General features: G+C 41.8%; 1 protein-coding gene across 5 annotated transcripts; it reads left to right on the plus strand.

Moving 5' to 3' along the window:
• Positions 1-3,762: 3,762 nt before the first annotated feature.
• FAM76A (family with sequence similarity 76 member A) lies at positions 3,763-22,482 on the plus strand (the record flags this gene model as incomplete). 5 transcript variants are annotated; one of them, XM_084241531.1, is made up of 10 exons in its annotated part: positions 3,763-3,843; positions 5,091-5,155; positions 7,365-7,419; positions 8,223-8,375; positions 12,962-13,119; positions 14,555-14,641; positions 15,188-15,319; positions 19,146-19,281; positions 21,733-21,834; positions 22,396-22,482. In XM_084241531.1, 10 exons carry the CDS (start codon positions 3,763-3,765, stop codon positions 22,480-22,482), a joined length of 1,056 nt encoding a protein of 351 aa, XP_084097657.1. The 5 variants fall into 5 exon arrangements, with proteins under 5 accessions (XP_084097657.1, XP_084097658.1, XP_084097659.1 ...); XM_084241532.1 differs by lacking the exon at positions 15,188-15,319; XM_084241533.1 differs by lacking the exons at positions 14,555-14,641; positions 15,188-15,319.
• Positions 22,483-23,396: the final 914 nt, after the last annotated feature.

Consider the following 23,396-nt stretch of genomic DNA (forward strand, 5'->3'; position numbering starts at 1 on the left):
TGAGAGAATTCACCAGAGCCAAAGGGGGAACAGAACAGGCAGACCGATGAAATACACTGCTGAGGGGAGCAGCAGGTACGGCAGAAGAGGTCTGTTGGGCCATGTGGGACCCTCGCCTGGGGCCGGGGATCGAACCGGCGATGCAGAGGCTGCAGGCAGCTTGGCAGCCCAGTGCTCAACCTCTGTGCCACCGTGGAGGCCCTGAATTGTATATTTAAAACGGGGTTAAAGTTCCCTCATCCCAGGCACCATCACCTCTGGTCCTCTAACTGGTCTCCCTGATTCCATTCTCATCTTTTTATTTTTCATGCATCAGCCAGACTGGCCTTTTAAAATGTGAATCGGATTCAACACTCCAGCTTAACACCTCTGATGATTTCCCACAACCCTCAGAAAAAATCCAAACTCCTTACTGAGGACCATCAAGCCCAAGAGGATTTGACTTTTGGCTGCCTCCCTAATCCTATCTCCTTTTCACTCCTCCAGGCCAGCCACAGTGGTCTTATTGTCACTCACACAGGCCCAGGGCTTCTAGCCTCAGACCCTTTGCACCCGCTGTTCCCTCCATCATCTGAAGTACTTTCTGCAGACTGCCGCGTGGCTAATGCCTTCATTCCGTGACCATTCTACGGAAAATAGGGCCTCTCCCAGGCCTCCCCGGTGGCGCAGCGGTTGAGCGCTGGGCTGCGAGGCTGCCCGCAGCCTCTGCAGAGCCGGTTCCATTCCAGGACCTGGAGAGGGTCCCACATGGCCCGACAGACCTCTCCTGCCACGCCCACTGCTCCCCTCAGCAGTGTACCTCGGTCCTTCTGCCTGCTCTGCTCCTCGCTCTGGCTCTGGTGAATTCTCTCACCCTCCCGGGCTTCTGACTGTACCCAGTGCTTGTACAAATAAACAAACAAACAAATAAATAAATCTTTAAAAAAAAGAAAATAGAGCCTCTCCCTTATCTAAGCTTCTATGATACTCTAAATACAGCACAATTTATTCATCCATTATTCTTTTTTTTTAAGATTTATTTATTCATACAAGAACTGGGGTACAGTCAGAGGTGCAGGAGGGTGAGAGAATTCAACAGAGACAGAGTGGGGAGCAGAACAGTCAGACTGACTGAAGACACTGCTGAGGGGAGCAGCAGGCAGCAGGAGAGGTCTGCGCGCCATGTGGGACCCTCACCCGGTGGCCGGGGATTGAACCCGCTCTGCAGAGGCTGCGGGCAGCTTCGCAGCCCAGCACTCAGCCACTGCGCCACGAGGCGAGGCCCTGCATCTTTCTTTTTTTTTTTTTTTCCTTAATAATCAGTGGCAGTACATTCACAACTTTGTGCAATCACTATCTCTATTTGGTTCCAAAACACTCCACCACTCCAAAGTAAAATCCCTTATCCTCTAAGCAGTCCCCACCCCATGCCCCACATGTACTGTTTTTGATCCTCACAACCACCCAATTGTACAATTGAAGAAGTAAGACTCTGAGTACAGAGATTGAGAGAAATGTGGTGAGAGTGAGGCTCTGAAAAGTTCAAGGTTAAATGGCTAGTAGTGTTATAGGACAGGCAGAGGGACAGCCCAAACCCCGCAAACCTGCCTATTCTAAATGGGTTCTGCCATCTGCCGCATCAACACAAAACATATGAAACTTTAATGGGAAGGAACTTTAATAAAACTAGGAAACAATACAGGTAAGGCAAAGAGTCTAGTTTCTAAATGAAGCACCCAAAGTTACCCGTCCCCTCGTGGGTAAAAGTCCATCCATATGGGATTGGCCCAGAGCAAGGCCCCAAAGCCTGCCACAAGTCTAAAGCATCTTCCAGTGGGGACCCTCAGAAAAGGGTCAGAAACAACCAGACAAGCCCGGAAGGAAAAGAGCAAAATCAAAATCAAGATAAAAGCTGCCATGGTCACCTCCCCACGGGTCTCACCCACATCTGTGTCACCCAGTCCACGACCAAAAGACAAGCGCAGTTTCTTCACGTGTGTCTAGGTTCCATGCGCCTCCTCCAGGTCTCCTGGCTCCATCCTGCTTCCTTCCTCAGTCTCTTCTGCAGCTTCTTCTCTCCCTGCTCAGCTCCACCCTCCCTTGAGTGGGGCAGGGAACCTGGAACTTCCCCCTTTCCTGGGGACCACCCTGTTACAGTAGATGTGGAGCAGAGATTTTTTTTTTCTTTTTTTTTTAATAGAGGCATGTTTTATTTATTTATTTGTTTGTTCATACATGCACTGGGTACAGTCAGAAGCGCGGGAGGGTGAGAGAATTCACCAGAGCCTGAGCGGGGAGCAGAGCAGGCAGAAGGACCGAAGTACACTGCTGAGGGGAGCAGCGGGCGGCAGGAGAGGTCTGCGCGCCATGTGGGACCCTCCTCCGGTGGCCGGGGAGCAGCCGGGAATCGAACCGGCGCCGCAGAGGCCGCGGGCAGCCTCGCAACCCAGCGCTCAACCGCTGCGCCACCGGGGAGGCCCGTGGAGCAGAGATTTTTAACTTTAGTTTTCTGGCTCCGGGAATTTGAACCTTTGATTAACATACATCCTAGAGCAAACCCACAAGGGCTGGGTTTGCTTTTCAAACAGTAAATTTAGGGGAGGGGGCAGGTATCTAGACACCCTAGGTGCACCCTCAGTTGTGAAAAACGCATTTGGAGGCATAACTGCAACTAGTGCCAGACAGGTGGTTGGCAGAGCCAGAATCTAAGCTCAAGAGAACTATAGGCGAGAGATTTGGAAAGGTCAGCAATGCAGGAAGCTTTGCCAAAGCCTCAAGAAGTTCATAATTACTTGAGACAGCCCCTATTTGCACCCTGAAGAGAGGCAGAAGAGAGAGTGTAACTTGCTTTCCTGAGCTCAGGCCTCGCCAGGAAATGCCAGGTAGTGGTTGGAGAGAGAAGCAGAGGATGCACTGGGTAACACGCAATGGGAAGCAGGTCTTTGGCCAGCTGCATTCCCTGGGGCCTCCAGGGACCAAGGACTCTTGAGGGTGGAGGGCCAGGCCTTAGTACTGTCTTCTCCCTTCTGGAGGGGCTGTCATCACTTCAGCACCCCCCTTTTACAACATCGGGTGCTCTCTCTGGGACTTCCCACTTCCTCTCAGACAGGGACCCTAAAGTCTCCCCCACCTCCTCTTCACGCGTCTCCCGTCAGAGAGCACCCTTTCAAGTGGCCTCTCACGGTTTCCTCTTGGCCCTCTTCTGCCCCGATGACGGAGGGGTTCTCTTACAAAACCCCCACCACAGGCTCGGGTGGCGGCCGAGTTCTAGTTCAACAATGCGTGGCACTGTGCCTAGCCGCGTCCCTCCCTCTCCCAGGGGGCAACTCCATGGAAACCAAAACATCACAACTAGGCGGAGATATCGCGAGACCGCGGCCGGGGAGAGGAGGAGCGAGGGCGGGAACAAAGAGCGAAGGTGGGAGGAGCCTGAGCGCTTCCGAGGTCCCGGGCGGGAGACCTTTCCTCCTAGTGGCGCCCCCGCGTGACTGCGCTTTACATAACCCAGGCCGCGCGCGTCACAAGTGGCGTACTCTAGTCCAGAGCGAATCAGAATCGTCAGAAGCCCTGTGTCCCGCCCCCTCGTGCTTGATGGGCGTCGGAATAATCCAGTGAACGGGCACCTAGCGCCTCTGCGCCCGCCCTGGTCCACTCGCACTCGCCCGCCCTCCCGCCTGTCGCAGCCCGCAGCCTGCCGCCTCCGCTGCCGCTCGGTTGTGCCTCAGACTGTCAGATAAAGCGGCGGGCCGGGCCGGTGGGGCGGTCGCACGGCCCTGGCCGGACATGGCGGCGCTCTACGCTTGCACCAAGTGCCACCAGCGCTTCCCCTTCGAGGCGCTGTCTCAGGGGCAGCAGCTGTGCAAGGTGCGCGGGCTGGGGCGGCGGCCGGGAGCTGGGACGCTGGAGGCGCGGCCCGGAGTACCTGGTTCTGCTGGGACGCCCGGTGGGGTCCCCGGGGCAGGGCGTGGCAGGTCCGCCTGGCTGAGGCGCTGTGCTGCCCCACGGGGAGCCGGCGGGGCACGTGAGGGAGTGCGGGGCCGGGTGCAGGCCCCCGGCCGGCGTGTCCGGGTGCTTAGCAACCGTGTGGGATTGTTCTCGGACCCCGTGAGGTCGGGGGAGGGGACGGAGGGCCCCGGCTCGCCCGCGTTAGGACGCGCCGGAGACCCTGCTGGGCTGCCTCCAGCGCCGCCTGTGTCCGCCCGGGTGCGGTCTGAGGTACCCCCTGCCCCGCCTGGAACTGAACTCCAGAGTTGGGCGCTGCCTGGGAGGAGCGTCTCGCAGGCACTTTTCAGTCAGAGTTGGAGGCTTTAAACTCTAGCTCCACGATCAAGCGCAGGAAGCCAAAGGATGGTTTTTCAGCATCCAGTTGGCGACCTTTGGTCCTCGCCCTAAATAGCTGCTGATCGTTTTTACCCCTGAAGGTTCAAGTTCTCTCTTTCCTGTTAAATGCTTCGTCCTGTTTTGTCTTATTTAAATGAATAGTGGTGCTGTGAGGCGACAGTTAAGTCAGGCCAGCTGGAGAGTGACGTTGAGATATCCCCAGATAATCCAGAGCTTGTTCTCTGATACGGATAACTCATAATTGTATATATCACCATTTCCTCAAATGGCATGCCTTTGTCACTCTTTGTTTACCAGGTATGAGAGAACACAAACGTTTGAGTTCTCTTTTTGGCCTAAAACTGGACATATGTGTGGATAATTTATTAATATGTATGTTAAACCAAATAGATGTAAATTATTAGGATAAACATATTTAAAAGAAGTTTTATCTATGGAAGCAATTCCTTTAATCCAGGCCTTTCATTCCACAAATGAGCCAGCTCAAATATCACACAGTGACAGTGGCAACACCTGAATTAGAATCCAGGGCTTCTAATTTCCAGTCTGAGGCTTATTCATACAAACTTTGTTTTACAATTTATAACTAGTTCCATATAAATTCTTACTTATTTCCCATATCACTATAGGGCAGCGATACCACTATGACAGGGAAGAAGTTGGGTCCAGAAACTAAGTAACTTACTCTTAGTACTCAGGTCTTTAGTCCCCTGCTGGGGGCTGTTTCCATTTCTGACTGCCTTTCGGAATTACATTCTTTTTCATTTCAGGAATGTCGGATTGCTCACCCGGTGGTGAAGTGCACCTACTGTAGGACTGAGTACCAGCAGGAGAGGTACCATTTTCCTTGACGGTGAAAGATGTTGATGGGCATTTTCCTCTTAAAATTTGTGATTGATTTCAATGTACAGATCTGTAATCAGTTACATGTAAAACACAGATCTGTAGTCAATTGCATTTCACACAGATTTCAGCAGTTTCCTATTTTAACATACTGATGGGTATAACTTGCATATTGTTCCCTATTTATTGATTAAATTTTTTAGTTACTTGTTTTTCATCTTATTAATTTTTTGTGTTTTGAACTTTTTGACACTAAGAAATCAATCCCACAACAATTAAACATGAACTTCATGTTCTCAGCATGTCTCCTGAGAATTCAGTGATCATAACAATACAAAATGCCTGAACTGATAAATTGCCTTGGGGAACAAATCATCTTCAAATTAAAATAGTAATGTTCACTATTTTGGTAAGCATTTAGGCTTACACAAATGTATAGTATTTGTAAAACTCCTTGAATGATGTATTTAAGATTTTAGTATTTCACTGTGTGCAAATTTTATCTCTTAAAACATAAAGAACTGTAAAATATTAAACTCTAGTTAATGATATGCATGTTGAAATGTATAGGATCAAACATATTGATAGCCACATTTTAAAATACATTAAAACAAGGTGGATTAAATACACTGATGAATATAGAACTTGAAAAATTTTAAGTGAAGACACTTTTGGAAATGTGACAATCCTGACAAAGGGTTTGTTAGCCCTAGTCATATTTGAAACTCCTTTGTCTTTACACTTGCTTGTGTGAATCTCATTTTTAAGAGTGTGGAAAAAACACTTTGGTTTGTGTGAATACACATCTTTTCAGAGGGATTTTTCAGCAAAGTGGTTTATTGGTTTAATAAGTTCAACTTTTGTGGAATTGCAACTGTAGGTGATTCTGCCTTAAGCAATGTAATGATCTTACAAGTAGGCCTAAAAGCCCAATTTTTTTTTAAGTTTATTTATTTTTATACAAGAACTGGGTTATAGACCAGAGTTGCGGCACAGTGAGAGGATTCACCAGAGATAGAGTGGGGAGCAGAATAGGCAGATGGACTGAAAACACTGCTGAGGGGAGCAGTGGGTGAGACAGGAGAGGTCTGCCACGCCATGTGGGTATCTCTTTGGCGGACCGGTAATCGAATCCGTGCTGCAGAGGCTGCAAACAGTAAAAGCCCCATTTTAAATCAGCTGTAATTTTAACCATAATTAATATATAGTTTTTAAAAAATTGAAAGAGATAGTAAATATCCACTACTACGATTCTATAATTTAGGATATTTGCATCTATCCATATTTCTATATTTATCAGTGTATTTAATCTATCTTGTTTTGATGTATTTTAAAATCGTGGCTATCAATATGTTTGATCCTATACATTTCAACATGCATATCATTAACTAGAGTTTAATATTTTATAGTTCTTTATGTTTTAAGAGATAAAATTTGTACATAGTGAAATACTAAAATCTTAAATACATCATTCAAGGAGTTTTACAAATACTATACATTTGTGTAAGCCTAAACGCTTACCAAATAGTGAACATTACTATTTTAATTTGAAGATGATTTGTTCCCCAAGGTAATTTATCAGTTCAGGCATTTTGTATTGTTATGACCACTGAATTCTCAGGAGACAAAAGACTTTTTTATTGTCAGTACTTATTTTCAAGGAAATATTGACAAAATATTTGGTCATAACATCTATTACTGCTGAGATTTTCATGTGCTTTTGCTTACAGAGGAGAGTGTAGACAGGAGTAAGTCTAACACGAATAGAATCTCTGAGTTTACATTCCAAATACATTTACTTTTTTCCTTCCTCACCTCAAATTTCTTAACAATTCAGCTGGATTGAGGAGAATTAATTTCTTTTCTGCTAGTCCATTTTGGTGTAACATAATATTCTTTTGGAGATTCTCTCTGTATCTAGTAATTTTACTTAGTGATACTTGGAAAAGTCATAATCAGAAAAACCTCACTTTTCATTTTAACCAAAACCTGGTTTTATCTGAGTTAATAAAAAATTAATATCCGCAAAAAAATTTAAAAAATGGTGGCCACATATTGACCTTCAGTTAACCAACTGTCCAGACTATATTTCCCTTAGGCACTTAACAATACGTATATTCTTTGGGCTTATGTAGGAGTCAGATATTCTAAATAACATGACTTTTTTCTTATAAAATCCTTTTGTCTCTCTTCCTTAACAGTAAAACCAATACAATATGCAAGAAATGTGCTCAAAATGTGCAGTTGTATGGAACAGTAAGTAGAAATTCTCTGTATCTAACAGTGAGTAGTCAGGTCTCTTAGAACCTTGCAGTCTATAGATCACTAATATAACTACAGTGTTTTTATTAGAAGAACTTGTTATATGCAAAAACTTTCTCAGAAAAATTGAGTGTTTTAGCTTTTTCAGACTTAGCAATACTTAGTGCTAAGGAGTTCTGTGTGTGCAGTCACTATGGCAGAATTATGATTATAATTTAATTTTCCTTGAAAGGCTTCAGTAACCAGTATGTAAAGAGGAGGGGGAAAATGAATCCTATGACTTGTCTTCTTTGTTTGATAACAGTTGACTATTCATTTTGATGCTTTTTTTTTTTTTGTCTCTCAGTGTTAGGGTTCGGAATACTATGTCCTTGCAGCCATTCTCCCAACATGTTTATACACTAATAATGGCAGAGAGGCCTTTTCACAAATTTGCAAACACATGCTGGTTTCTCCTAAGTTCAGTTGATATATATATAGTTCAGTTGATATATTTCTCATAGAAATATATGCTAGTATGTTTTCGTGGTTTATTTTAAAAGCAGTAGGATAAACAGTGACGTAAGAAAATAAATAAATTTAATAATAAATAAAATTAAAAGCAATAGGCTTGTGCAGAACAACACTTCATAGTATTAGGAATTGGGCTTTATTTCATCAGTATAAAAATTAATTTATGAAGTTGGGGATTCATTTTTATCATGACTAATGAACTATGTAATAGGAATAATTACTTTAAAAATTGTCCTGGTATTTTATGATATATTTACTTGACCCTCTTTTTTTTTCTCTTTAAGCCCAAACCTTGTCAGTATTGCAACATAATTGCAGCATTTATTGGCAACAAATGTCAGCGCTGCACAAATTCAGAGAAGAAGTATGGACCACCATATTCTTGTGAACAGTGCAAGCAGCAGTGTGCATTTGACAGGAAAGATGACAGAAAGAAGGTAAATCTCTTTGTTTTTCTCTTTCAGAGAAATTAAGGTGGACCCATTGTGTTAAAGATGTATAACAGAAATATTTCTGTTTACCTCCTACTTCTCTTATTGACCTTGAACATGTTTAACCATTATCTTCTTTTATCATATGGAGACCATTATAATCTAATATTTTATGAACTCATATTTCATAAGAATCTGAATTATAGTGATCAATGTCCCCTTTAAGTGAAGTGGTAATTGGCAAATTTCTATAGAACACTGTAAAAGAGAAATTGTGACTTAAACAAGATAAGTAGTCTTATTGTCAGTTTACTATCTAACTCTTTAAGTGTTTCTGTTGAAGTTAAGGTCACAAGATGATGGCATAGACTTTATGTGGATTCATGGTACCTTGGTAGAATCAAAATGGTGTAGCTCTGGTTTGTTTAAAACCTTCCAGTGGCTTCCAGTTACTATTGGAATAACTCTTTGCATGGCCTGCAAGACACTTACCAGACTTTCAGTGACATCTTCCATCACATTCCCCACCTCTCACGTTATTCCAGCTGAGCTAACCACCTTTATGTCCTTCAGACATGCCAGTCTTATTCCCACCTATGTACTGACTATCCTTTTACCCGATATACCCTTCTCAACTGGTTCCTCATGTTAGGTCTCAGCATAGATACCATTTCCTCATAGAAACCTTTAATAATTTCTTCAGTCACTCTATCATATTACCCTTTTTATTGTCTTCTTACGTGTAACATGAGATATTGTTCATTTGCTTACATATTTGTCCTCCCCCATTATATGGATCTTTATCCATTTTGTTCTCTACTATATTTCCAGTGGCCTGGCACGTGGTAGGTGCTCAGTAAATTTTTAAATGGAAGAATGCAGTATAGGGCCTCCCCTGGTGGCGCAGCGGGTGAACTCTGGGTTGCGAGGCTGCCCGCAGCCTCTGCAGTGCCAGTTTGATCCCCGGCGAGGATCCCACCAAAAAAAAAAAAAAAGAATGCAATATAGAAACTCTTTTAGTGTCCACAAGTGCTTTGGGGAGATGCTTAGGTTTTTAAGAACTGGCTCTTGCTAACTAAATTCATCAATTTACAGTGGGAAAATATAAATTCCCAAAGACCAGGATACTCCTACCTGCCAACCAAGCCACCTCTTACCCTGAATCAAGATATGGAGAAGCTGAACTCTAGTAATCAAGCAGTAGCATGTAAAATTTTGCAGTCCCACAGACCTAGGTCCCATCCTACTCCTGGGCTAACGGACTGATCCTGGGCAAGTTATTTATCTTTGTTATGCATTAATTTCATTACCTTTCCAATGGGAATAACAGCAGCATCTTCACAGTGACATAGGGAGATTTAATTGTGATAAGTATATGAAACACTTCATTTTGAGCCTAGCACACAATGTAACTCAGTAGTGATACCTACATTATTATTAATTGGATTTCACTTTAATTTATTTTCTACTTTCTTAGTTACCATCCTATCTTTTAAGGGTTTGGGTATTTTTAGGCATCCATAGTCACATGTTCATAAACTTTAGGAAGGCTGAGCTTAAGGATTGAGGTTGAGTGATCTGGACTCAGAATGCCTGATTTAAAATCTTGGTGTGACTTTAGGCAAGTTAATCTCTCAGTGCCTCTGTTTTCATGCCTGTAAATGAGGCTGATTAGACCTCATCATCGTTATGAGAGTTTTTATGTGTGACGTCCTTTGAAAGGAATATGGTCCATGGTAAGTACCTAATCAGTGTTATCTTTGGTTATTTCATTATGATAATTCAATTCTCAGACAGCAACTTTATACTTTTAAAGTTAATTTTTGAAGACAAGCTCTGAAATAGTGTCCAGTAGTTTGGTGTTCAGTTTTTATGTTCAATGCTGGTTCTCTCTTGTTAGAGTTGCCTTATTTTCAAATGTTTTTTCAGTAAAAACTTTCTCCTGGGTAAGGTATTCCAGAGTTTTTTTTTTTTTTTTTTTTTAAAGCTCCCATGTTTTCTTTTTTTTTTTTTTTTTTATTTATTTGTTTGTTTGTTCGTTTGTTTTTTTTGTTTATACATGCACTGGGTACAGTCAGAAGCGCGGGAGGGTGAGAGAATTCACCAGAGCCAGAGCGAGGAGCAGAGCAGGCAGAAGGACCGAAGTACACTGCTGAGGGGAGCAGCGGGCGGCAGGAGGGGTCTGCGCGCCATGTGGGACCCTCCTCCGGTGGCCGGGGAGCAGCCAGGAATCGAACCGGCGCTGCAGAGGCTGCGGGCAGCTTCGCAACCCAGCGCTCAACCGCTGCGCCACCGGGGAGGCCCTGTTTTTTGTTTTTTTAATATTTATTTTTTTATTTATTTATGCAAGCGCTGAGTACAGTCCGAAGCGCGGGAGGGTAAGAGAATTCACCAGAGCCAGAGCAGGCTGCAGAGCAGGCAGAAGGACCGAAGCACACTGCTGAGGGGAGCAGCGGGCGGCAGGAGAGATCTGCGCGCCATGTGGGACCCTCCCCCGGTGGCTGGGGAGCAGCCGGGTGCGCGCCATGTGGGACCCTCCCCCGGTGGCTGGGGAGCAGCCGGGGATCGAACCGGCGCTGCAGAGGCTGCGGGCAGCTTCGCCACCCAGCGCTCAACCGCTGTGCCACCGGGGAGGCCCTTCCAGAGTATTTTGAAATCAACCTCTTAAGGGCCTCCCCGGTGGCGCAGCAGTTGAGCGCTGGGCTGCGAAGCTGCCTGCAGCCTCTGCAGCGCCGGTTCGATCCCCGGCCACCAGCGAGGGTCCCACATGGCACGCAGACCTCTCCTGCCGTGCCCACTGCTCCCCTCAGCAGTGTACTTCGGTCGTTCTGCTCCCTGCTCTGGCTCTGGTGAATTCTTTCACCCTCCCGCGCTTCTGACTGTACCCAGTGCTCGTATAAATAAATAAATCTTTTTATTTATATAATAATAAATGCTTATGTATCAAACACTGTCCTCCTATTGGAATACACTGATGGAAATACACTAATGAACTGAACAGAAAAGAACTTGCTCTTGTAGAGCTTATATTCTTGTGTGTAGGTGAGTACAAAGAAGGAAATAAATGAATACAAATTTTATGTGTGAAGAAATGGAGTGCATGGTAGAGAGTGGCTGGAGAGGCTAGTTTAGATTGGACAATCAGGAGGACCCCTGAGGAATAATATTTGAACTGAAAGTTAAAATGATGAGAAGGAAGCAGCAGTAGCAATCTGAAGGGTGAAGATTTCAAGGAGAAACACCAGCTATAAAAATTCCCTGGGTCACGAATGAGCTTAGCACAGGGGACGAACCAAAACAGAGCAGAGTCAATAAGTAAAAGAGAAGGGAGTGAGGTTATACAGGTAGGCAGGGACTGCATCTAAGTCAACACAGGCCATTGTAAGAAGTTTTGGATTTTATACTCATCATGATAAGAACCAAGTTTTAAGGACAGGAGATATAATCAAATTTACATTTAAGAACCCCTCTTTGGCAGCAATGTGAAAATGGTTTATAAGATAGAAGTAGTGAGTCATTTGGGTGACTCTTGCAGTGAAAGATGAGGACCAGCAACAATGTTACTTCAATTTAAAAAAATTATGATCACATTTAAAAAGTCAGCTTTAGGTGGATGGAAGCAGTAGAGTAGTTGGAAAGAGGTAGATGGATTCAGACTGATGGATTGAGGGGGCATTATGCAAAGAGGGTTTGGTAACAAGATAAAAAGTACATTAGATAAATGATGGACTGTCCTACCCATGTTCTAGATGGGTCACAAGATCTAATTTCAGGAATAAGACTTAAACACTAGAATTCTATAAGGTATCAGCACACTTCTTCCCCAACTTGAATAATTTTAACCAGCTGTGCTCCCTGCCACCTACAGCAGGCTGCCCTCCAAAGATTTTGCAACCTGAGTATTACACAGAGATGTCCCAGCTTCAGAGGATTGTGGGTGTCCCATTCTGCTTTCCTATCCCTGAATCCAGGATTCAGGGGCAGAGCTGCTTCTGCCCAAAGGGATCAACTCTTTCTAACACAAAGTGATATGGTGGGCCATCACCAGGGACTGGGGCCTAGAAAGCTGCTAGACCATCAGTCTTTCTCTGAGTACATTTTTTTCTATTTGAAAAAAAAAGTTGAGCCTTTTATAAGCCATTTATAAGGTACTAAAACAAGTATACATTTTATATTTCATCTCTCCTCTCCCTGCTGAATTTTCCTTAATGAGTACCATGGAGATATTTGTGTCTTTAGAAATTCTTGTGGGAACTTTGTTCTAGTCTGTATTTGTTATGGTGAAGAAAAACAAAATAAAAAGATGTAAAATTAGCAGAACCTTTTTATTAATCAACTTTTTTTGTGCCCAGCTACTGAGCTTTACCTATATCAATAAATACTTGCAACAGCCTCTGAAGTAGGTGCTGTTATCCCTCATTTTGTAGATTAAGAAATTGAGCCTAAGAGAGCTCAAGTAACTTGCCCGAGGTCATACAACTAAGTTGCAGAGATGGGACTTACCCTAGAGGTTCTAGGACCTAATACCAAAGTTCTCTGCCACTGTACTTACTACATTCCCTCCTCTTTATCTTTGTTTCCTCGTCTTTCAGGTAGATGGGAAATTGCTGTGCTGGTTGTGCACACTTTCATATAAACGGGTCCTCCAGAAGACCAAAGAGCAGAGGAAACACCTGAGCAGCTCTTCCCGCGCCAGCCATCAGGAGAAGGAGCAGTACAGTCGACTGAGTGGTGGCAGCCATTATAACAGGTAGTCCAAAGATGCATGAGCGTAGAACTAGAAGTACTTACTCAGAGGTCAGATGTAATACACAGCTAGCCATGGAAGATATACCATTTGTTAAAAATTTTCCTATTCTGGGCCTCCCTGGTGGTGCAGCGGTTGAGCGCTGGGTTGCGAGGCTGCCCGCAGCCTCTGCGGCGCCGGTTCGATCCCCGGCTGCTCCCCGGCCACCAGAGGCGGGTCCCACATGGCGCGTAGACCTCTCCTGCCGCCCGCTGCTCCCCTCAGCAGTGTACTTCAGTCCTTCTGCCTGCTCTGCTCCCTGCTCTGGCTTGGTGAATTCTCTCACCCTCCCGTGCTTCTGACTGTACCCAGTGCATGTATAAACAAAACAAACAAACAAATAAAACATGCCTCTATTAAAAAAATTAAAAAAAATACTTAAAAAAAAATTTTCCTATTCTTTTTTTTCTAGTTACTAACCTCTAGAGGAATCACGTTTGTCATGTTTCATAATTTGTGTACCTTTCAAGGGCCAGAGAGACTTCCATGAGCTATCAGGATTTCTCTCACTTGGTTTGTATTGTGTCTGAAAAGGTAGTGGAACTTGCTTCACTGTCATATGTAAAATTCTCATCCTTAGAAGAGTGGTTTTTCTCCCTAGAAGAGTGGACATTTCACTTTCTCAGAGATACAGCTTTTTTATGCATTTTTGGCCAGGGTGTGGTTAGAGGTTGTTAGGTTTGTTTTGGTGGTGTCCAGTCAAAAAGATGTCCTCTCATTGTTGTCTTACACTTTGTTCCAGAGTATCTTTAGTGTTAGTAGACTTCTGACTCTGGAATGAGTACTGTCTCTGCTAGGCTCTCTGTGTGGGATCTTGGGCAAGTTCTTTCATTGGTCAAATGAGGATTAATATTATTATCTCCTGGAGTTGTGAAGATAAAATTATGTGATGTATATATAGTGATTCATTTTATAACTGGCTTATAGGAAGCATTCAATACATTTTAGTGATTCATCAATTAGTATTGCCATTATGATTTGGTTTGTTCATGTAGCATAGATTTTTAAGGGCCAGAGACTCTGATAGGAATTCAGCGATAAAAGAATTATGCTGCTCTCCAAGAATATGCAGTGGAAAGTGAGTACCATGTCAAGATACAGGCATGAGAAGCAGTTGTAATTAACTGCTTATTGAAGTTTCATTAACTGTTCTCCTAGTTACTGATAAAGCAGGTAATATTTAATTAAGACCAAGAATCTTGGGGGGCTATGGAAATGAGCTACTCGTATATCCAGGACCTATGAAATCAACACTTTGGTGAATTTTTATAATTAAAGAATCATTAGCTCTCATATAGGAGAACTACAATATTATATTAGTCCCATTTGATACACTTGCATTGTGATGTTTTATCAACCTTTGATTTCTAATGTGCGTCTCTATTTTTGCCATTAAAAGCCAGAAGACACTTTCTACGTCTTCAATTCAAAATGAAATCCCAAAGAAAAAATCCAAGTTTGAGTCAATCACAACCAATGGAGACAGGTAAGCCCATTGGATTGTGTGTGAGTGCTTCTGTTTGAAATGTATACACAGTTCCTGAAACAGAGAAACACTTTAGAGTGTGTCTTGGAGTTAGTCTGATTGTCAGTGAACCTCTTAGAGTCATTACACTAGCCACTTTCTTTATATGTTATAAACAGGCAGTACTGATATTTGTTTATAAATCTAATCTTGTCATTAAAGACAAGAACATATAACTGCATTTAATAGCAGTTGAAGTTTTCAGTCTACAAATAACTCCCTTACTAATTTAGAAGTCAATTGCTGGCTGCTTGTCATTGTCATCTGTACCTGTAGCCTCCTTCAGGCAGGCCAGGAGTCAGTCTGGAGAGGCAGCACAGAGATAAGTTGGAGTTAAGGCAGAATTTCTCCACCTTGGAGGGATAACTCATGTTTTCTTAGCATTTATATAGCCCAATGCAGACACTGGATCAGGAGAGAATGAGATGCATTTAAATAATTTTTGTTTCATTTTGAGCCTGTCTTAAATGCATATTTTTATTCCTCGCTTTCCTCTCTTCTTCTCAGCGATGCTTCCTCTTACGAGCTGCTTTGTCCTAATATCCAGAGTGCCCCATCCGTGTTGGTGCAGTGGGCTGCTTCCCAACAGAGTCTTGGGGCCAACCATTTTCCTGTTCCTCCAGGCCCGGGCATCCTGAAGTGAGACTACCTGGCACACTCTTCCCTAAAATCCTTGGAATCATCTTCATTCTGAAAACTCCCATTCTCCCTCCCAGCCAATGGTGGATATGGGACCAGAGCAGCATATAGGTTTTCCAAAGGAATTTTGTTTATTTAGGGGAGTACAAAGCATCTATGAAGTTTACTCTTTCCTGTTACCATTTTCATTAACTTGATTTCAGACTCAGTAAGGTGTCTTTTTAACAACTAGTATCATTGATTTTAAACTTCTTGAATTGAACCTTCTGGAAATGCTTAATTTAGATATTCAGGTTACGTGGGGGAAGGACCATAATAGCCATCTTTCTGATCAGCATTACTGAGTACTAGTCTGGCCATTCTGAACAAAAAGATGTAACACAGGTTGTCCCATCACCTCTACCTGTGTGCATAATCCTGCAAAAACTACTTCAAGGGAGGGACCTTTCTAAATACCCTGCTTTATAAAGGCCTAAACTAAGAACTGCAGCCTTTAAACTCATCATTTTTGTTTGTGCTGTTTATGACCCAAACCAAAAACTTAAGCCTTCTATTTAGTGTGTTTTTTTGCATCCAGTCACGAGCAATGATTGTTCTCCCCAAGTAGGATACTGATCTTTAATTTAGGTACATGGTCTTTCATGTCTTCTGGAAAGATCTTTAAATACCATTTTTTTCTTGAAGTGTACACAGTAACTTAAAAAAAAAAAAAGACCCTAATTACTTGAAAATTTGGAAAAATTTTTGCTGCCACAAAAATTACTTTCAGACATACACATGTTCCATTTGAGTGGTCCTGTATTAGCAGTCTTAACAGTCTAGTCTACTTGTTCGCTTTTCTTTTAAATATTCACACAGCAAGGTAAATTACATTTTTCCTTTTCTCTTACCTTTTTGTGGTTTTCCCCCTTTTCGTTCACTTTGAAAACATTCTGACAAGCCATTTTTTTATGGTACTTTTTTACTCATTCTTTTTTTTTCCCTGAATATTTATTTTGAGTTCAGTTCTACTAAATGTTACCAGTCTTGTTTCTGAACTATCTCTGTAGCTATTACCCAGTTTTTAATTAATCACAATCCACTTTCCTGCTCCCACTTTTAAAATATCCATGTACTTTTACAAGTATGCTCTTATTCTTTTGGTTTTTATTTCCTCATGTCTTCTGCAGGTTACTCTCTTTGCCATTGACCACTCTATACTACCACAGTCTCCTTTTTAAATACTGAGGCATATTTGACTCCATTTTCTTTATCTACTAGGCTCTCGTATTACTGGTCCTTTTCATTACTGTAGAGTTTTTAAAATAAGACCATTTCTCTACTAGTTTTAGACCTATAAAATGCCTTAGCATTTTTATTTTTTTTAAAAGATTTATTTATTTATGCATATAAGAGCTGGGGTACAGGCCAGAAATGCGGGGGGGTGAGAGGATTCACCACAGAGTGGGGAACAGAACAGGCAGACTGAGTGAAATACACTGCTGAGGGGAGCAGCGGGTGAGACAGGAGAGGTCTGCTGCGCCATGTGAGTTTCTCCCTGGCTGGCCGGGGATTGAATTTGTGCTGCAGAGGCTTCAGACTGCTTCATAGTGTGGTGCTTAACCCCTTGCGCCACCAGGGAGGCCCAGCATTTTTATTTTTTAGTATCATAAAATTTACAACTTCCCTTCTTGGTATTTTCTAGTTTGTTGAAATTGTAACAAACATTTCAATTTGAGGAAAACCTGGGTTCATTTCTAGCTTTTGTTCCCTGTGAACGCACCAACTACTTTTTGATCATACTTGTTTACTGTCCTCTTGGCAGTGAAAAGGCACTCTCGACAGTGGATGAAGTCTAGGCACACCTTGTGATTCATTGTTTCTAAAGGAATTTTTTTCCTTTCCCTGTATTTTTTTCTTCCTCTGAAATATGCTGGGAAGATTAGACTTAATTCTGTGTGTCTTTTGAGGACAGACTCAGGACCCATGAATAGGAATGACAGGGTGGCAGGTTTTGGGTCAACCTGAACAAGACTGTTTTTATACTAAAAGTTTTTGGAAAAGACAAGAAAATTCCTAGAGAAGTAAATTTCCTGTCATTGGAGGCATTTGGAAAGCAACTGAATCTGATTTTTCTGCCTTGGTAACCTAGCTTGCTTTTTTATTTTGATTCCCAGCAATTTTTATTAATCGGGAATTAAAGAGGTCAGGCCCTACATGGGACAGACAAAACTGGTTTTGTCAACAGTTTCTTGATATCAGAAGAATCCTGTCTCCAAAAGCAGCTAGAACAGAGCATTCAGAGCTCTGGGATCAAGAAGTTATTTATATTAGTCTCTTAATATATTTCACTCATTTCTCTAGTTATGGGTTTAAATAGATTCTGTTAGGTTGAGGGAAGATAGTCCCATGGTGTATTGAAACCAGTGGAGACTGTGATAGGTCCTTTCAGTATTTTCTTGTGCATGTCTTATTTGCTTTTTGTTCACTTTGAAACTTGTTTTTTTAATACAGTAATATTTTTTGCTTTTATTTTTTCATTATCCAGTAACTCCGCATATTCATCAGTTATGGAAACATCGATCCATTCTTCCTCTGACATCCTTCTTACATGTTTCATTTAGACTGAGAAAGGGAAAATTCTTACCAATGGACTGTGTCTTCCCATTCTAGCTCTAGAAATGTTTGACTTGGTAACTATGAAGAAGTATGTCCAGCGGTTCCCCGTGCTATTTGGAGTTTATCCCTGTGTAGAGAAATGCTGGTTATTAGATGTGGCTTAAGATGCAGGGAAGAACCAACAGTAAGAGTTAGTTCTGTATTGATATTGGGAGTTGCAACTGCATATTCCAGTTTCTTCTTAGGAAAAGCAGGTTTGTATTTTATATTAAAGGTTGCCCTTGGAGAACTAAAGAGCTTCCTTGGGCAATCTCTAGAGAAAGGCATGATTTGACCCTCTTGGCAGTGATTCCCTGTGTTGGGCCTAAGATACTTAGGCCAAGCCACAGAAAGCTATGGATCCTCATCCTAGAAATCATCCATTGTATGTACATACAGTTGTATCCATTGTGTGTGCATACAGAATTGTACATACAATTTCAGAACTTTTACAGATTCCCTGAAACTGAGCCCAGGTAAAAGATAGGAGTTCACCTGGCACTTGGACAAAGTGAAGTGCTCAGATACTGGGAAGAATCTGTTGAAAACCCAGGTTGTGCTGTGACTGTAGCTTGCCATCTCTTTGTCCTTTCCTCATGAAATGTCACAGATGAATTCTTGATATTGAAAGTGACAGTCAACAGGCCAATTGTAGTGTAGGGAAAGTTTTCTCCTTCCTATTAATTTAATCTTCTTTTTGCCATTCTTAAAAAGGCTTCTTAGCAGCTGTACCTTATCTTTGGAGCAGAAAACAAAGAACCAAAAAGACATGGTCTATGGGGAGCTTTAAAGAAAAATTAGTGCGCTTATAATTGATCTAAAGTCTAAGGAAATTGTCTGATCACAAAAAGTTATGACTGTTTCAATCATAAATAACTGGGTATCTTCAATTAACCTGAAACAATATCCTTGCCTTTTGGATGGCATTTATTTTGGTCCTGAACATGAGAAAAGATGCTGCAGGAGTGCTGTGGGCTGTGGCTATGGCTGGTGTCATCATCTGATTAGCACCTTGCCTGTGCAGTTAAGCACATGCTGTTGAATCTGAGCATTCTGCTTGATGCTGGGGATGAAAATAATTGCTCCTACTTGGGAGCTTGCAGTCAAGTGGCTTATGATGTGTCCTCAGGTAGAAAAATGACTGTCCATCCAAGTTATGATTTTATCCCCCACCATTTTTTCCACTCAGCTTTTCCCCAGACCTGGCTCTGGACTCACCAGGCACTGACCACTTTGTCATCATTGCCCAGCTGAAGGAAGAAGTAGCTACTCTGAAGAAGATGCTTCATCAAAAGGATCAAATGATTTTAGAGAAAGAGAAGAAGGTATGGCTTAGTCAATGTCTATCAGTCGAGAATGATGTCAGAGGGTAAGATAAGTGGTATTGGACAGGTACTTTCCATTCATTGATGCTTTGAGAGGGAGGTCAGATGACAAAATTGGGATATCATGGGACAAAGCTTGCTATCTGCCAAGGTGATTCATGTCATGGTATTACCTGGGTGGATCTATCTCAGTCGAATGGGTTTAGAAAGTTGATTTTTCTTGGTATTTGGGGGGAACTTCCACTTCTGAGGGGACAACTTGTGTTAACCAAGCTCAAAGATATGATGTATAACACTGCAGTATCCCCATATAGCAGACTACAACGCTTCTCAGCATGAGCTGCCTTGGAAGGTATAATCAGAAGGTGCTGAATGAGCATCGAGTTGAGACAAGAAGAGGTAGTCATGTAACTGGAATTTTCCTTTTTTTCTAAATGATTTAACATTGGTTACAACACTGTATATGATTCAGTGTTGTATGTATGTATGTATATGATCACACCCTTCAGATGTCTGTTACCATACCACACCCACCTCCAGGCATCTATAGTCCTCCACCATAGTCCATTGGGTCTCCTGTAATTCAAATTTTTAATGCTATTAGGCTAAGAGAACCTGATGCCTCCATCTCTAGTTTTGGAATGGCTATATCCATGGGACAGTAATGCTCAAAATATGTGGGTCAGGTCTCCCCCTTCCTTGGTCAATGTTCAGGTAGGCCTTCCTCCATGACTCTTACATCACTTGGTTCCATTACTGACAACTCCCTTCCTGAGTGACCCACTCTTTAAACATGTTGATACTTTCAGTGAGTTTTATTTTGGTCTAAGAGTCATCCTTCCTCTTCATGGAAACTTGTATATCTTTGTTCTAACTCATGTCTATTATTTCTTTTTTTTTTTTTTCTAGATACTTAGAAAGTATCTCATTTTTGCCTTAAAAAATTAGTAACAATAATATTAATAGCTCATTTTTATTTAATGCATACTGTGTGTCTGATTATTCTAAGTGCTTAATGTATATTAGCTCATTTATCCTCATAACAACCCTTTGAAGGAGGAATTATTATTAATCATCATTTCATAGATGAAGAGTGCTTCCAGTGTGTTTTCTCTCAGGGGGAAGTCAATCCTTATCAAGGGAAAGCCCAATCCTTTTCCCTAGCTCTGTTTTTTTCCTTAAGACCATGTGTTTTTTTTTGCTGTGATTCATTCTGAAGGGCTAACAAAAACATAACATTGAAATCACATACATTCTTGCCATCACGTTTCTACCTAATTTTACAGATAATGAAATGGACCCAAAGAGATTAAATGATGTGTCCAATTCACACAGCTAGTAAATGGCGGAACAAAAGGAACGAACCCAAGTCTTTCCGCAACTACTGTTCTTTCTCTTGTGCTTTCTTCTACCAGTAAGAAGGCATTTCATGGGAAGAGACCAGTATTCTTTCTACTTCACTGTATAACTGCCAGATGAAATAGGCCCACATAGATTTTTTCATGAATTAGATCAGTATGGTATATAAAAGGATTTTTGTGAACTAGAGATAATGTGAACACTTGTGTCTACTGCTTTGCAAAGTTAGGGTTTTAAAAGGAGCAAAAGTAAATACTGTGGACTGTTCCCTATAACTTTCACAATCAAGAAGGTCACACTCCTTGGCTTAGCACACAGGCTCTTCTGCTTCATGCCTGTCTCTATCCCCTCTCCGGCCACTCATCACACTCCTCCATCATTTGAACTCTCAGTTGTCTTGTACTCTCTGCTACTTCTGTACTGTTTCCTTTGCTTGATGCTCTTCTCCTTACTTCAAGTTCCAGTTGTTGTTTGTACCTCAGAATTCATCTCACACATCACTTCTCTGATTTCAATAATCTCTTTTCTGCACACCTTGAATAGCATAGTGAATAGAAGATGGCCTGAGGTTTGAATTCTAGCCCTGCTGCTTGCTGACATGTGATATTGGCCACATTACTTAACCTTTTCTAAGCCTTGGTTTTCCCATTTGTAAAATGGGAAGAATGTATAACCTACTACAGAGTTATCATAGAGTGAATGAAGTAAGGTTATCAGTTTGTAAGAAAGTAAAAATTTAGTAAATGACAGTAACTGTTACTCTCTGGACTTCAGCCATCAGTCATATTGTCTTGTAACCACTGATTTGTATGGAGGTGGTATTTGGAGGATTATTGGCATTTATTAAGTAAATGAGATTTTAAAAGTTGTTTGTAGTTAAGTATCAGAAATAATACTTCAGAATCTTGTGTAATTTTTAGGAAGTATTTAGGAAAAAACTAGGATACAGAATTCCTTGGCTCTGTTTTAGGTATGGATCTTTAGGAGAGCTCTGGATACCTATAATTTGGGGGACTATTTAGCTCTCTGCTACTGAAACATTTTTTACTGCCCAAAAGTTTCTTCTGGTCACTCTGCCTTTTTTCCTTTCAGATCACAGAGTTGAAGGCTGATTTCCAGTACCAAGAATCTCAAATGAGAGCCAAAATGAATCAGATGGAAAAAACCCACAAAGAAGTAACAGAACAATTGCAGGTGACTCTGTTTATCTTTTGTGGTAGCTCTGGTATATTTAGCTGGTGGTATTTTAAGTGATCATCTCTTAGACTTCTTTTTTCTCAAAGTATTCACAAATCACATTATTTCACTGTATGGCTGTCTTTTATTGTTTCATTTTTGGATGTGTTCTCATCTTTTCCCCCAAAAAACAGTGAAATTAAAATATGTTCTTTGATTTTTTGAATGAACCAGATGTGAACCCAGATGTCTGAATTATAAATTCTGTTTATCCAGCCCGTTAAGGCACACCATAGTTTATTGTTGCATGAAGCATCCTTTTGTAACAGTGTATCCCAGGAGACTGAAGTACTCTGATTAACCTCCAGCAAATGCTTTCTTCCTCCTGAACCAAGCCCTAGAGCTTTCTGTTATTTTCTGCCTCTAAGAATTTGCTCATCTCTCCCCAATCCTCCATATTGCCTGCCGTAGTATCTGCATGAAAACATACCCTATCCCGCTAAAACATCCTTTTTAACTGGTATATACATACGTATATATATATATATATATATATATGTATATTTTTCCCTCCCCCAGGCCAAAAACCGAGAGCTCCTAAAGCAGGCAGCTGCCTTGTCCAAGAGTAAGAAGTCTGAGAAGTCAGGAGCTATAACCTCTCCGTGAGAGACCACAAGGAGGCTCCCAGCTACAGCAGATGGATTCCTGAGTTAGGGTTGGCAACCTTGCTGTTTTCTGGGACTTGCAAACTTTCTTAAGAAATCTCTATTTTACTACATTTCTCCTTTGTGTGATTGCAGTGGGCTGAATGGAAACACCTGGTTTGTGCTGTGTTATGTACGACTGCATGCTCGAATGTGTGGGGCTTCAGTCTCTCTCCTTTCTCTTTCCTCCGCGCCCTCCCCCCCTTCACAGTACTACTTTCTCTTGTTACCTTTTTGTTTTGTTTTTTTTTTTTCAATGTGGTGGTCACTGCTCAGTGCTATGTGCAGAAAGATTTTTGTGTGTCCATCATTGCATCCTGCCATACCCATGAGCAAATCATTTGGCATTAATTACATATCACTGCCACCCTCTGAACTTTGAAAACTGCCACCTTAAGACTTGGTACAATGGAGGAGACTTTGTCTCTCCAATAAACCTTTTGCTTCAGGGTATACTCTTGGGTTTTTTTCCAGGTATATTATGTATGAACTTTGTACTATGTATAGCCAGAGTTTTTATTTATTTAAAAAAAAAAAAAGAAACTTTTTCTTGATAAAGGAATAACGGTAGCCTGGCTTGTTTTTCTTGTAAAAGTGATGCCTCTTTAAAAAAGTCCTACTGGAGTTTTTAGTAAAAGAATTAAGATTTTTCTTTCTTGTTACCTTGGAGTCTTAAAAACTGATTACTAAGGTGAAACAACTCAGTGCATAAGTATGGAGTTAAGTGCCTTTTGGAGGATTTCTGAGAAGAGTGTTTAAGATACTAAAGGGAGGTAGCAAAGATTTGAGCAGTCTGTCTTTTTAAGCAAGGACAGAAAGAAAGGTTGTCCAGGTTGTACTGGACAGTTCCCTCCCCCACCCCTTTCCTGATTGTTT

The sequence above is a fragment of the Talpa europaea genome (genome assembly GCF_964194135.1).
Source record: "Talpa europaea genome assembly, chromosome: 9".
NCBI lineage: Eukaryota > Metazoa > Chordata > Mammalia > Eulipotyphla > Talpidae > Talpa > Talpa europaea.